Source organism: Oncorhynchus kisutch, linkage group LG15, assembly GCF_002021735.2.
Source record: "Oncorhynchus kisutch isolate 150728-3 linkage group LG15, Okis_V2, whole genome shotgun sequence".
Lineage (NCBI taxonomy): Eukaryota > Metazoa > Chordata > Actinopteri > Salmoniformes > Salmonidae > Oncorhynchus > Oncorhynchus kisutch.
Window position 1 is genome coordinate 72,184,042 of NC_034188.2, and position 16,388 is coordinate 72,200,429.

Sequence of the window (16,388 nt, forward strand, 5' to 3'; positions counted from 1 at the left end):
TGGTATGGTAAAGCTAACAGGGTTTATGGCATAACACCAGTGGAAGTGGTATGGTAAAGCTAACAGGGTTTATAACATAACACCAGTGGAAGTGGTATGGTAAAGCTAACAGGGTTTATAACATAACACCAGTGGAAGTGGCATGGTAAAGCTAACAGGGTTTATGGCATAACACCAGTGGAAGTGGCATGGTAAAGCTAACAGGGTTTATGGCATAACACCAGTGGAAGTGGTATGGTAAAGCTAACAGGGTTTATGGCATAACACCAGTGGAAGTGGTATGGTAAAGCTAACAGGGTTTATGGCATAACACCAGTGGAAGTGGTATGGTAAAGCTAACAGGGTTTATAACATAACACCAGTGGAAGTGGCATGGTAAAGCTAACAGGGTTTATAACATAACACCAGTGGAAGTGGCATGGTAAAGCTAACAGGGTTTATGGCATAACACCAGTGGAAGTGGCATGGTAAAGCTAACAGGGTTTATGGCATAACACCAGTGGAAGTGGCATGGTAAAGCTAACAGGGTTTATGGCATAACACCAGTGGAAGTGGCATGGTAAAGCTAACAGGGTTTATGCCATAACACCAGTGGAAGTGGCATGGTAAAGCTAACAGGGTTTATAACATAACACCAGTGGAAGTGGTATGGTAAAGCTAACAGGGTTTATGGCATAACACCAGTGGAAGTGGCATGGTAAAGCTAACAGGGTTTATGGCATAACACCAGTGGAAGTGGCATGGTAAAGCTAACAGGGTTTATAACATAACACCAGTGGAAGTGGTATGGTAAAGCTAACAGGGTTTATGGCATAACACCAGTGGAAGTGGTATGGTAAAGCTAACAGGGTTTATGGCATAACACCAGTGGAAGTGGTATGGTAAAGCTAACAGGGTTTATAACATAACACCAGTGGAAGTGGTATGGTAAAGCTAACAGGGTTTATAACATAACACCAGTGGAAGTGGCATGGTAAAGCTAACAGGGTTTATGGCATAACACCAGTGGAAGTGGCATGGTAAAGCTAACAGGGTTTATGGCATAACACCAGTGGAAGTGGTATGGTAAAGCTAACAGGGTTTATGGCATAACACCAGTGGAAGTGGTATGGTAAAGCTAACAGGGTTTATGGCATAACACCAGTGGAAGTGGTATGGTAAAGCTAACAGGGTTTATAACATAACACCAGTGGAAGTGGCATGGTAAAGCTAACAGGGTTTATAACATAACACCAGTGGAAGTGGCATGGTAAAGCTAACAGGGTTTATGGCATAACACCAGTGGAAGTGGCATGGTAAAGCTAACAGGGTTTATGGCATAACACCAGTGGAAGTGGCATGGTAAAGCTAACAGGGTTTATGGCATAACACCAGTGGAAGTGGCATGGTAAAGCTAACAGGGTTTATGGCATAACACCAGTGGAAGTGGCATGGTAAAGCTAACAGGGTTTATAACATAACACCAGTGGAAGTGGTATGGTAAAGCTAACAGGGTTTATGGCATAACACCAGTGGAAGTGGCATGGTAAAGCTAACAGGGTTTATGGCATAACACTAGTGGAAGTGGCATGGTAAAGCTAACAGGGTTTATAACATAACACCAGTGGAAGTGGTATGGTAAAGCTAACAGGGTTTATGGCATAACACCAGTGGAAGTGGTATGGTAAAGCTAACAGGGTTTATGGCATAACACCAGTGGAAGTGGTATGGTAAAGCTAACAGGGTTTATAACATAACACCAGTGGAAGTGGCATGGTAAAGCTAACAGGGTTTATGGCATAACACCAGTGGAAGTGGTATGGTAAAGCTAACAGGGTTTATAACATAACACCAGTGGAAGTGGTATGGTAAAGCTAACAGGGTTTATGGCATAACACCAGTGGAAGTGGTATGGTAAAGCTAACAGGGTTTATGGCATAACACCAGTGGAAGTGGTATGGTAAAGCTAACAGGGTTTATGGCATAACACCAGTGGAAGTGGTATGGTAAAGCTAACAGGGTTTATGGCATAACACCAGTGGAAGTGGTATGGTAAAGCTAACAGGGTTTATGGTCTCCTAACTGTAGTTGATGTAACACATGAAGGGAAAAGCAGTGGAGGGGAGAGATAAGGCTGGGACTCCCTCCACTTGCTTCACCCTGAGAGACCCCTCTGTAATCTATAGCCAGGACACTGCCTGATGAAGAGCCCAACAACACACACACATGCAATGCAGGTACGCACACATACAATATTTTTTATTTGCTTTAGAGCGCCTTCCTCTCGCAAACGCCACAGTGAAAATCAATGTTCTGTTTTGGAAACATAAATAGCCTCTGACAGCATTTCTGTGTTTTTTTCTCTGCAGATATAGATTTGTGTGTCGGGCAAAATAGCTGTAAGTTGTATCAATAATGTACAGGGGCACCTCATGTCTCCCATGTAATCTAATTAAACTTGAAATTAATTATCTGTGTTAAGTTCAGGGTTCTGCCGTCGAGCAACCAAGCTGATTTCTCTTTCTTCCTCAACTCTCTCTCCCTCCCTCCACAAATATGATGGAACAGTTTGTTAGTGACCTTTTCCCATGGTGGGGAGATGGTTGGGGGCAGGTGTGAGTCGTCTTAATGGCAGGGCTGTGCTGTTAGGTATTGGAGTAAAGAGACAGAGAAAGGGCTGAGATCTCTGCGGTAAAACAGGCATTTCACTGCTTACATGTAGTATGTACACAAAATGAGGGGTTTACTGTACATTTCCTTTTATTGCCGTGCTCAGATAATAATAGTCAAAACAGGCCATCTGATGTGACCACTCTAATGACCTCTTCTCAACACACTAGAGCCCTCTTTTTCTATTGTCATGTTTGCCTCTGTTATATTGATGTGCTGGTTTAGGGGAAAGTGCCTTTCGTTCTCCTGCCTGGAGGGACTGCACTGTTGTATTGAGGGATGAGTCACTCTGCCAGCCAGGCACTGCACTCTGCAGCACTGCAGTTCTGAGGAGGAAGACGGGAAGAAGAGCCGTGAGAATGAATCCGTTTTGTGAATGAGGCAACTTCTCTCTCTTCTCTTTTTCTCTGTCTGTCTGTCTGTCTGGTCTGGTCTGGTCTGGTCTCGTCTTAAATGTGCTCGAGGGAACAAAATGTGTCTCTAAAGAAGGTTGGTTCCACATCTTATGGCAGTCAGGGAAAGTGACAGTGTTCTGGTCTGGATCATTCTAAAAGAAAGAAAGTGCTGATGACCACTTTCCACCTCTGTCACTTTTACAAAGTTATGCTTTTACATAGTAGATATGAAGGAGTCTGTGATCCTGACTATTATGAGCTGGAATATTGTCTACATATTTTGGGCATCTATGTGGGCAAGTGGCACTTACCAACAGTAAAACATGATTGCTATTCAATAATTGTTTCTTCCTAGAGTAATTGTTCTTTAGTAGGGGTTGTTTTCTTAACTGTAGTCTATCACACCATCCTGAGGCTGCACTTTCACGTTGTCACAACAGGGAGCTTGTTGGTGTTAAAAGAGCTTGTTAACATTAAAAACTTTCATGCGTAAAAACTCATGAGGAGTGGAGGAGGAGTAGGGTGTTCTCTAATTACCCCCCAGAAGGAGACTGGCAGGTGGCAGGTCCCCCCACAGCTCCCTGCCCTTCACAGCTCCCTGCTCTCTGGTCATGGGGGGACCTGTCAATCAAACCACTCTGACAGAGGTGTGTGTGTACAGAGATGCTCTACTCACAATAATGTCACACTCTCACTAGTCATTATGAATAGATTAGGTAAATGGATGCTTGTATAAATTACGTTGGAATTAATTACCAATGGAGTTATATATTTTTTACTCTTAAAATATTTTTAGGAATTCAAGAGTTGGCTCTAACAGCACAAGAAGAATGTTCTTTATTGTGCTGAAAACGTCTGGAAAGGGATCTAGTTTGGACAAATCATTCGACCTGCTTCTGTGTGTCATCTCTGCGATTGATTATTTTATTTCATGATGACTACTGGACATTTGTCTAAAGTTTGCAGACAAATGGGAGAGGTAAACTTAGTAAACCACAGAGACTCAAACACCAGAGAATCACACACACTGTCAAATACTATTCCTCTCCACTGCACTGCCATGATAAGAGCGTCAGCCAGCCCTCCATCTAGGGCTGTGGCAGTCAGGAAATTTCATCGGTCGGTGATTATCAAGCAAATAACTGCCGGTCTCACAGTAATTGACCGTTAATTAACATAAACACATTTAGCATCTCCTGGCTTCCACGCATAGCCTACCATCTACTGATGCAGACCTTTGGAACATTACATTTAAACTAATGGAATAAATCCATTATTATTTTAGACAGGTCTAAAGAAACATGATATGAAGAGAATGTAGTCTATTTCAGAAGAACAGAATAGCATACTCTGAGTTGTCCTTATATTAGGTCCTGATCTGGATATGTCATATGGCTGTGGGCTACACTAGTTCATTTAGCAGACAAGATTTGCTTAGAATTCCGTGGCATTATTTTATATTGTTTTATTGTATGAAGAATACAATTGAACAAAGCTGAATAAAACAGAAAGGATATTTTCTCCAAACGATAAGGGTGTGAGCACATGCAGCTGCTCTGGGTTTAGCCGTTAACAAAGAAACAGGTACTCCTATATGCTTAATGTAGAGTTATTCATGTAACTTTAGTTGTGATACAAATTTTGGGATACACAGTATGTTCAAGTCGTTTTTTGGGAGATGCGATGGATCATTCAATATTCCCTTTCTTTTGTTGTTCAGTAAAATCATCTCATGTCAAGTCAAATCATTTAATTAAAGTTCAATTCGCTACTAAGTAGTTTTTTTTACATTTCTATTGGACGGATTTCATAATTTGCAATTATGTCTACTTATGATAAGGTAAAAGGTTTCTGTTTCTGTCTCCATGTGATATGGTAAATATATCCAATGCAAAAACATCTGCATTTAAATGGTATTAATATTAATTTGCGTATATTTCAGTTAATTCCCATATATTCCCGTTAATTCCCACGGAAAGTTTCCATATTCCCCAAAATGTGCAACTCTTGTTGTCACCCATCAGACTATTCTTGATTTAATCTTGTCTTTACATATATTAAATAATATATGCGTGAAATGTATTTTGATTTAGAATGGACCATTATCATGCATCTGTCTCGAAACAGAGGCAGTGGAAAACATACGTTGTCTTTGCACTTAAATAGTGAATGGAGGATGCTTTTCCCCGTGGTTTATTTTCATGCCAGCCTGGTAGGCTATACTCCTGTTGTAAAGAGAAGCAATGTGCTCAATATTAGGAAAGTTGAGAAATGAATATAGTAGGCCTAGCCTATAGCTAATGGGATCCTCCTCTTTTTAATAGAGGCCATTCTCACTCAATTGCACGGCCTATAGAAATGGTACGTAACATGATCTCATGGGCTCTCATGAAGTGTTTGATTAGATTTGAGATTACATTTGCAATGATGTCAGCATGATTTTAGAGGGACAATAGAGTGCTGAGTACCAGGCGGTTAGCAGGTTTGGTAGGCTACTAATGCCCATCAGCATATCAGAATTTGACTGCCGTCATGACTCGTGACCGACCATGACCTCCTATCTCAACCCCCTTACTCCCCCACACCATTAACCCCCCTTCATATTTTCATTAAAATCTGAAGGACCTCATCAGCACTCGTTAAAACCCGAGCAATCCATGTAATTAGTTAAGTAATAACAGGGAAGCGCTCGTCAGGCCTCTTAACTAACGGGCCCTGGCCCCACCGCTCCACTGGTGCTGATGACACCCACCCTGATCACGACTGGCTCTCCACAGCCATTAGTCAGCAGCGGGCAGAGACCCACCACCGCTCCCTTCACCCACTACGCCCGCACCTCTTCACCCGCCTGATATAATTGTAGACAGTCACATCCCCTCTGTTTTAGGAACAATGTGTTTAATTAAAGAGGATGAAGGTTAACATGGCCTCTAGCATGGCTTCTGTCTGCTCTGACTTGTTTTGGTGTGTTTACAATGTATTGATTGAAGGCTAATGATGATACTGGTATAGCCATTGAAACAAATCAATTGACCTTAATAACACAATGGCATTGGTGTGTTCTGGGATGCTTTTGATAACCCTGGCATAAAAGTAATAAGCGTTATGTTAGGAGGATGGAATGTCAGTCAGCACAGCGGTGTGTGTGTGGAGATGGGGGGTGCAAATATGAATGGAAACACAGGCGGTTGAGGTGTGTGTGTTGGAGGTGTAATAGTGCCCTGGGGTGGAAGCGGTTGTGTGATGAGAACCAGATGAGAGAGAGAGACAACGGGAGACGGGGAGAGGGAGACAGAGATAGACAAAGCATGGAGACAGGAGATGGAGAGAGATGAGAACAAGCTTTACCTGGAGACGGAGCAGCCCTGCTCACTTCAGCAAACAAACAGATATAAAACAACAAAATCATTTCAGCTGTGGGGAGGAAACGCTAGGACCCCACCTCTGTTCTGAGGTTATAGATGGCTCCACAAGATGGCCCTACTCTGAAAGCCCTGTGTGAGATGGGGTCAACACCATATTCCTGTCATGATTTTCAGTGCCTATGTATTGTACAGTGCTTGCTGTATGTTCATCTCAAGTACAGGAAGAGGATTTTTGACTTATTTGTCTTGTTGTCCTGAAATCTCTGACACATGCCATATTCCTTGAATGTATTCAATGTCGATCTGCAGTTAAATTCGAAAGTTTACATACACCTTAGCCAAAAACATTTAAACTCAGTTTTTCACAATTCCTGACATTTAATCCTAGTAGAAATCCCCTGTCTTAGGTCAGTTAGGATCACCACTTTATTTTAAGAATGTGAAATGTCAGAATAATCTTAGAGAGAATTATTTATTTAGGCTTTTATTTCTTTCATCACATTCCCAGTGGGTCAGCAGTTTACATACACTCAATTAGTATTTGGTTGCATTGCCTTTAAATTGTTTAATTTGGGTCAAACATTTCGGGTAGCCTTCCACAAGCTTCCCACAATAAGTTGGGTGAATTTTGGCCCATTCCTCCTGACAGAGCTGGTGTAACTGAGTCAGGTTTGTAGGCCTCCTAGCTCGCACATGCTTTTTCAGTTCTTCCCACAAATGTTCTATAGGATTGAGGTCAGGGCTTTGTGATGGCCACTCCAATACCTTGACTTTGTTGTCCTTAAGCCATTTTGCCACAACTTTGGAAGTATACTTGGGGTCATTGTCCATTTGGAAGACCCATTTGCGACCAAGCTTTAACTTCCTGACTGATGTCTTGAGATTTTGCTTCAATATATCCACATAATTTTCCGTCCTCATGATGACATCTATTTTGTGACATGCACCAGTCCCTCCTGCAGCAAAGCACCCCCACAATATGATGCTGCCACCCCCGTGCTTCAAGGTTGGGATGGTGTTCTTCGGCTCCTTCCTGAGCGGTATGACGGCTGCGTGGTCCCATGCTGTTTATACTTGCATACTATTGTTTGTACAGATGAACGTGGTACCTTCAGGCGTTTGGAAATTGCTCCCAACGATGAACCAGACTTCTGGAGGTCTACAATTTATTTTTATTGGCTGTCTTGGCTGATTTCTTTTGATTTTCCAATGATGTCAAGCAAAGAGGCACAGAGTTTGATCAATTAGCCTATCAGAAGCTTCTAAATCCATGACATAATTTTATGGAATTTTCCAAGCTGTTTAAAGGCACAGTCAACTTAGTGTATGTAAACTTCTGACCCACTGGAATTGTAACACAGTGAATTATAAGTGAAATAATCTGTAAACAATTGTTGGAAAAATTACTTGTGCCATGCACAAAGTAGATGTCCTAACCGACTTACCAAAACTATAGTTTGTTAACAAGAAATTTGTGGTAAGGTTGAAAAAAAATGTAATGTCTCCAATCTGAGTGTATGTAAACTTCTGACTTCAACTGAATGTCTATGTTCATCCTGTGTACTGTGAGAGTCCTTGTCATTGATGTGCATCTGGTTGTGTACTGTCCACAGGTAGAATGCAAGAAGGCTCAGCCCAAGGAGGTGATGTTCCCGCCAGGTACGCGAGGCAGGGCCAGGGGCCTGCCCTACACCATGGATGCCTTCATGCTGGGGATGGGCATGCTGAGTGAGTACACTTGGATTGGTGTAAGACATATTTTCTGATAGAATGGGGCCCTACGGTAATATTGACCAAACACAATATGGCAATTAGCAAATGTAGCCCACTAACATTTCCAAAGTGACCGTTTCCAAGACTTTGACATTACCATGGTTTCTAATGCTCTGGCAGGACTGACACTGACTAACTGTGTCTCCCTCCAAATCTGACATGTCCTCTCACACTGTCTGATACCAACACCAACTCTGATACCAATCCTAATGCTGATTCTGATGTGCTAGTGATTTCTGCCTGACATTGAGACTGTCAGCCACTTACTATGTAAAGGAATGTAACTAACAGGACACGCTCCCCAAATCACTATGAAGGATTAAGAAGGCAAAGGGAAATACAGTCAAATGGCTCCTACAAGTTCGCTGCCACTTACAAACATCTGCTAGACTAGAGCTCTTTCAAGGGAATGCTGGGACTCTCTCCCCCCCCCCCCCCACAACGACACAAAGACCCCCTCCCTCACAGCAGTTCACAAAGCATGTTCCCCCATTTTCTGTAGATTTGACATGGAAAAGACAGGAAACAAGGATTTTGTGAAGGCTCCCCCACCCTGCTCTACCCCCTCCCTTCCAGCTCCCTTCTCCCTATCTTCTCAGAGCTTCAGCCCAGCGTTAGTGACAAGAGATAATTACTGTTAGATTGATCGTCTGCTCAAAGTAACTGAAGCAAATAAATCGTTTGATGCTGGGTGCTGAATCCGAATGACGGCTAATGGAAGCTGTAGGATAGGTCGCCCTGCCCGTAATTTGGCTTGATGAAGCATCCTCATAGGGGCTTGCGTGAAATATTCTATTGATATTCAGACAGTCTCATTACCACACCCACTGCCCCAAACACCCCACCCACCACCCCAAACCCCCATTCTCCCAGCCCCCAAATTCATCCAAGCAGAGCTATGGATTACAGAAGTAAATGAAGAGGAAAATTGAAGTAATGTTAAATTATGAATTTATGATTTCATCTGGCAGACCTCAAGATTGCTGAATAATAGGGTATGGATATCACAGGATTTCATCTGTTGGGGGGATGAGAGGAGAGGAGGGCTTGTCTCCTACTATAGTTCATCTTCATCAACATCATTCATTCTCCAACTTCACCACCACAAACCTCTAGCTTCTGTTCTAACTCAGCCTGGTTGGTTTGGCAGAGTTGTGTCAAGTTGCTCTACAGGTGGCAGTGTCAATGCCCTGTCAACAGACATGTTTTAGGACAGGGTTCTCCAACCCTGTTCCTCCAACTCTAATTTAGCACACCTGAGTGTAATAATTAGCTGGATCATAAATTGAATCAGATTAGTTCTAATTGGGCTTGGAGTGAAAACCTACAGGAGGGTAGCTCTCCAGGAACAGGGTTGAAGAGAAAACCTACAGGAGGGTAGCTCTCCAGGAACAGGGTTGAAGAGAAAACCTACAGGAGGGTAGCTCTCCAGGAACAGGGTTGAAGAGAAAACCTACAAGAGGGTAGCTCTCCACGAACAGGGTTGGAGTGAAAACCTACAGGAGGGTAGCTCTTCAGGAACAGGGTTGAAGAGCCCTGTTTAAGACTAATATGAAGACACTCCACAACAATCTAGTTAACTTATTCAGATTTATCAACTTGGCAAAATGTGGAGCGAATGGAAAGAGTGCATAGAAGAGGAGAGGAGAAGGAGAGAAGTGTGAGTAGCAGTAAAGGAAAGGATGGAGAGAGGGAGCATGAACTGAACTGCCAAGTTCTCTTCGACACTTGTTATCTAAATGAAATTGGAAAAGCAGGACAGCGAAACATTCTGTTCGCTAATTTGCATACAAAAATCAACAAGGCTTATTATTTAAGGAACCCTAATTCCTTACGTGCCTAAATCTCATTAACCCCCCCCCTTCTGTTCACTTCTTTGTTTACTACACCTAATCGAGCCATTTATCTTTATTGCATTAGAGCCTGAATGTATGTTTGCTGAAATGAATGCACATTTAAAGCCCTGCGCAGAGTGCGGCTTTACCAGATGCATAATTGGTTTTAAAGTGAATCTGAACTGTTGAGCCATAAAATAGGTGCATTAGTATGCATATTAATACATGGGCCCTGAGGCTCTGAGGCAGCCAGTGGGGCCAGATACAGTGACAGCCTTTATTTACTGAGGTATATACAGAGAGATATGGAGGACAGGAGAGGAGAGACTGAGGAGAGGTGCCCACGCCAGATCAATTGTCAGACGAATCACTTCCTATCTGCTGTGTGTGTGTGTGCGTTCATGCATGCCGGCACACGGTCTTATAGGCCACTGCCTACTCCACGCATCGTCTCGACAGCCAGACCACCCCCCGCCTCTCCTCTCCTGTTTCCATGTCTCCATCCCCTCATGTTGAGCCCCTTGTCTGGATGTCTTTGTCTAGCCTATCTCCGCCTCCTGGAGGAAAGCAGAAGCACGCGGTGATCGTCTCACCTGCTACTGTTAGGCAGGGCGACACACACACACACACACACACTCTCTTCTCATATCAGCCCAACTCTATTGTTGCGCAAAGAGCTTGTTCGACCACCGGAAAAAATGTCTGAGACAGGCTCTTATGTCTCACAGTTTGTCATTGTTGGTTTCCAATTTATACAACAAGGATGTGATGACTGAGGAGTAAATGTGTGTTCATTTAAAGGGCGGAGCATCTGTGTGTGTTTGTTTGATTATGCAGGCCTGTCTTGCTGTGTTCTAGGTCATTCATTTGGCAGTGTAATTCATAAGTAGCCTATCATATGCAGACAGCAGAGCTGAGTTGGAGAGAATTAAAGTGTGTGTGAGTGAATGTGTTAATGTGTACATCTGTATGTCTCTAGAGACAATGGAATATATGACTAAGCGGGTGCGTGAGTGCTTGCAAATGTGTGTGTTAATGCCGGTGTCTGTGTTCATGCAGACAACAGCAAGCACTGATAGACTTAGTTGAGTACAAACCTTGAGGCTGCATGACAGTTACCGGCTGACATAATTTCATGACCGCCATAGCCCTAGATGGGCTGTTATTTGTTCTGCTGACGAGGCATGGCTACCCCCAACGCGCGCATGTGCACACACACACACACTCACACTCAAACCTCAAAGCTCTGGCTTATCTCTGTGTTAATCACCCACTGTCAATAGAGCCCCACCAAACACACACACACACACTATCACTCTTTCTCCGCAACCTCTATAACGGGAGGACACTTTAAAAATAAATTAAAAATAATAATGTATGAGCATGACCTTATTTCTATTACAGCATATTGCATGACTGTCATTCATATTCCATTCACCCTGTTCAATGTAACATTGATAGGTTTAGGCTACTATGTGATACTCAAATTTTCCTTATACCCGCCATGAGGTTTCTACAACCTAGCCTATGAATTAAAGTTTATAACCTAGGTGCACGCACACAGGTCGAGAGAAAAAATTGAGGGGATGAACAGTGACACATTCAATACCGCTTTGCACACTCTTGCCTGCATCTAGCTGATATAGAGTATAATCATTAGTCCAACAGTTGCAAACAAGAGTTTCTATTGGACAAATTCAAATATGTTCATCTCCGTTTAAGAAAAGTTTTTAATAGAATCAGTGGAATGAATACACGCATGATCACACGTAAACACAGTTCACCTTTTCACATCTATGCGCTCTCCTCCTCTCACTTTTTCCCTTTGCTTGTGACTTCAACGCACAACACATCAGCTGTGTGTGACCAGGTGAAACAAACTTTCCAAACCAAACCATAACAGCTACACACAGCCTACATCATTGTCCCCATATTAGCTAAAGTAACATCATGGTCAACATAGCTAATAGGACAAACGTTAGTAAACTCACTACAATCATGCAGTAACGTTACAGCGTATAGTCAGTAAGCAGTTTACACCAAAAGCTTACCTTGACTTGGAAGAGTTCCAGTGTTGTGTTGGATAGTCATAGCCAGCTAGCTAACATAGCATCCCTCTGTTTGAGCCAGGTGTTTGAGTAGGCTAAACTAGCTAGCTGCATTTGCTAGCTAAGTAAGTGAAAGTGAAAATGACTAAATGTGCCCAACCATTAAAAACGTTTGGACACACCTACTCATTCCAGGGTTTTTCTTTATTTTTTACTATACTCTACATTGTAGAATAATAGTGAAGACATCAAAACTATGAAATAACACATATGGAATCATGTAGTAAACAAAAAAGTGTTAAACAAATAGATTCTTCAAAGTAGCCACTCTTTGCTTTGATGACAGCTTTGCACATTCTTGGAATCTCTCAACCAGCTTCACCTGGAATGCTTTTGCAACAGTCTTGAAGAATTTCCTTTAAAGAAGCTTCACAGCCGCCTTTAAATATCCTCACAAAAAAAAGAATGTCAGTATTTAAATGTATAGATGTTGTCAGAAGCTCATTATGATCAATAAGTGCCAATCTCATAGAGTCCAGTATCTCTCTGGGCCAGTGAGAAAGAAACCAGGTCTGGGATGGAGGAAATGAGGCCACTCAGCTTGGGATGTTTGAACAATATCTTCATTATAAATGTTATCAAGTCCAATGTGTGTCAGAACCTCATAGTAACCACTACATTGCATTTACCTCCAAGACTTTCTTTCTCTCTCTCTCTTTCTCTCTCTCTCTCTCTCTCTCTCTCTCTCTCTCTCTCTCTCTCTCTCACACAAACATATACAAATGCACAAAATGTGCAAGTAAACTGCGGTTGTTGTTTGTGAGCAGTGATAGTGTCTAATGAGACCCAGTTGGACTGTGACAGCTCCTGTCTCCAATCTGGCAACCGTACAAGAGCAGCATGTGTGTTGAGTCCCATCCCACTTTATTTCCCTCTTATCTTGCATCGTGACCAGGATGTGCTCCAACGGATCCAGCATGGCGAACACTGCCCATGTGTTTTTACCCCTTTTTCTCCACAATTTCCTGGTATCCAGTTGGTAGTTACAGTCTTGTCCCATCGCTGCAACTCCCATATGGACTCAGGAGAGGTGAAGGTCGAGAGCCGTGCGTCCTCCGAAACACTACCCAGCTAAGTCGCACTGCTTCTTGACACAAAGCCCGCTTAACCTGGAAGACACCCACGACAATGTGTCGGAGGAAACACCGTACAGCTGGCGTGCATTGCGCCCGGCCCTCCACAGGAGTCACTAGTGCACGATGGGACAGGAACTTCCCTGCTGGCCAAGTCCTCCCCTAACTCCGCCGACGCTGGTCCAATTGTATGCCGCCCCATAGATCTCCCGGTCATGGCCGGCTTCGACAGAGCCTGGACTCGAACTAGGATCTCTAGTAGCACAGCTAGCACTGCGAAGCAGTGCCTTAGACCACTTCGCCACTCGGGAGGCTGATGTGGTGTTTTTTTAACACACACTCACGCACTCACGCACACACACACACACACACACACACACACACACACACACACACACACACACACACACACACACACACACACACACACACACACACCCTTGAAACAGTTACGGCTCTATCGGAAGCTATGAAATAGGAGACTGGGGAGCTTAAGGAGCACTTCTGCCTCAGCGAGGATGGCACAATTTAACAGATTGCAAGTATATTCCCAAATAGCAGACTCAGTTTCTTTTTTGCCACTTTTGGAGTGACTTTTTACAATCTCTCAATCATATTTCCCCTTGCCTGTTCCGTCTGTGGTATCTCTGCGGGTATTACCGCCCGCCGCGCACCGCGGTAGCCTCACACCTCAGAAAGACCCCGCGTCTCTCTAATCCATAATGTCCTTGCACAAATCTCATCCACTCATTGTCTTGCAGCACCGTGTCGTTCATGATCGATTAGCCGGGGCTCTAAAACAAAGGTTATCCATCAATAACTGTGTAGAGGGGACAAAAAACCTGGACAGATCCAGACACCCTGTTGCCATATAACCCTGGGAGCCTGCGGGGGGACGAGGGGACATCTGGGAGGAGGAGGCTGGAGAGCATGACAGGCTGAGACTGGGACACTACTGATGCTCATCAGCTAAAACTGAGCCTCATGACTCACATGCTATCTAGTGTCAGCAGCAGGGTTGTGTGTGTGTGTGTGTGTGTGTGTGTGTGGTGTGTGTGTGTCTAAAGTGATGGGAGGCCAAGATGGTTTAACACAACTCCTGATTGTCCTCTCTCTCGCCCCCCTAGGTTACCCAAACATTGTAGCAACGTATGGCCGTGGATACACTGGTTTTGCCCCGAGCTACAGCTACCAATTCCCTGGTAAGTTCCATCTTGTTAGGCACTGTGTGCTTCTCTGCCTGCCTGCTGGGGTGGGGTAATGGACCCCCTGTTGGATCACACACAGACCCCACTCCCTGCCTTCCTCCTCACACACACACACACACACACACACACAGTTTGGCACACAAACAAAAAAATCAAATCTCACACACACGCAGTGTTCTCTGTCTGATCTCAGCTGTGTTCCTGAGGATGATTATGTGATGTTGTAATGCCATGTCACTCTCTGTAACCCAATGGCTTCAGTAAGGGATGAATTCCTTCCTGTCACCCACTCACCGCATCATCACTCTGCCAGCTATTATAAAGTGGAAAAATCCAATCCGCCAAATGTGATTAGATAAGGTAACATTATGCAGTTATTTCACTATTCACTTCCCTCTAAAGGTCTCTACAATGGGAAATGTCAGGGTTGAGCCTAAAATGTGCCAACAGCACTTGACGGGGATCCACTGTTCAGGCTTGATTTCATGCCTTATTTCAACATGTTATGCGTGGCCTGTGTCCTCTCTTCCGCTTGGTATCACTATACCCAGATTGGCATGGGAGAGAGTGACTGTCACCATGTTAGGGACTGCCATGGCGAGATGGTCCACCATTATCCAGCCTGCAGGGAATTTATATACACATATACAGGAGGGGAACAAGCGGTGTTTCAATGGGGAGTTGTTTTTCTTGTGGATGGTCAATTTAATAGTTGAAACCTATCTTTCTAATAGGAGTCAGGTAATGTTTGTTTAGATACAGTATGATACACCAGTGTACTCTACTAATGATGACGTGGGATCTTTGGCGATTTAACTTCAATTGTTTGAAATGTTACATTTTGATTGTGGTCTGTAGCTGTTGATCTTGTGGCCTTAGCCCCATTCTCATACGAAGATCTGTGAGCAATGTCAATCGTCTGTGGAGTATGGAGTGGAGAACATCAGTACAGTATTGCAGCAGGTTGTTGTCTCTATAATCACAGCATCTCGGTGTACTCTTCAGCGGCAGTGTGAATGCGTGTCAAACGGAGTCGCAAACACCCGAGTTCAGACGGAATATTACCGAAACAGATGAATAAATGAATGGAGGGAATGAATAATGAATGGGTGTAAATTGGCGAGGTGCTAGTGAAATCATCCAGCACTGTGACTATACCAGGGGAAAGGGATTAAAACAGGGGTGTCAAACTCATTTTTCCCTAGGGTCTGTATTTGGTCTTCAACAAGGTCTGGAGGGCCGCACTGAAAATTGGTTATATTTAGGGCATTTGGGGCATTTTCAATGCTTTTAAACTGTCTAGCTGTCTAGCCCTACCCGCCCTCCTCCTTCCCTCTCTCCTCCCTCTCCTTCCTCCTCCTCTCCTCTCTCCTCCCCCTCCCTCCTCCTCCTCTCCTCTCTCCTCCCTCTCCTTCCTCCTCCTCTCCTCTCTCCTCCCCCTCCCTCCTCCTACTCACACGGATTAAAAATAAAATGAAAAGACAAAAAGCAAGAACAAACCCTCTAGCTGGAGGGACCCCAGCAGATCTAGTGCTATCTGTCGTCAGTCCAGGCCTTGGTTTGGCTAGTACACAGGCACTGTGTTACATTGCTAAAACGGCTGATTGCTCTGAGGTTAACTTTGCTGCCTTCCTTTAATCTGCTGGCTCTGTCTGTAAATTGATCTTGCCTCAGCACCAGGAACAATGTGGTCCTTTTTTGTCCCTGTGATTGTCAGATACTGTAGTGCCAAACAACCTTGGTGTTGGACATGTAAGGTGAAAAGCCTTTTTCCCCTCCTTGTAGCGTCGGGGGATTTAGCATAAAGCTCACTCTGCTTGGGAGGTTAAAAATGGACTGTTGAAAATGAGAGGAGATGCACTGCCCGCAATCTACACAGGAGACAGCTTCAGAGGAGGTCAAATGGAGGTGTGTGCGTGTGCATGGAGGTGTGTGTGTGTGTGTGTGTGCGTGCGAGGTCATTTTACCATGGCCTATTTCTC

At 43.9% G+C, this 16,388-nt stretch overlaps 1 protein-coding gene across 6 annotated transcripts in view; it reads left to right on the forward strand.

Annotated features, from left to right (window-relative positions):
- Nucleotides 1-16,388, forward strand: part of LOC109905832 (RNA-binding protein Musashi homolog 2) — a 369,667-nt gene that overhangs the window by 271,386 nt on the left and 81,893 nt on the right. For all 6 annotated transcript variants that reach the window (XM_031791050.1, XM_031791053.1, XM_031791054.1 and 3 more), the window contains exons 9-10: nt 8,023-8,137; nt 14,326-14,400. In XM_031791050.1, the coding sequence (XP_031646910.1) occupies nt 8,023-8,137; nt 14,326-14,400 (190 nt within the window). The remainder of the gene's footprint in view (nt 1-8,022; nt 8,138-14,325; nt 14,401-16,388) is intronic.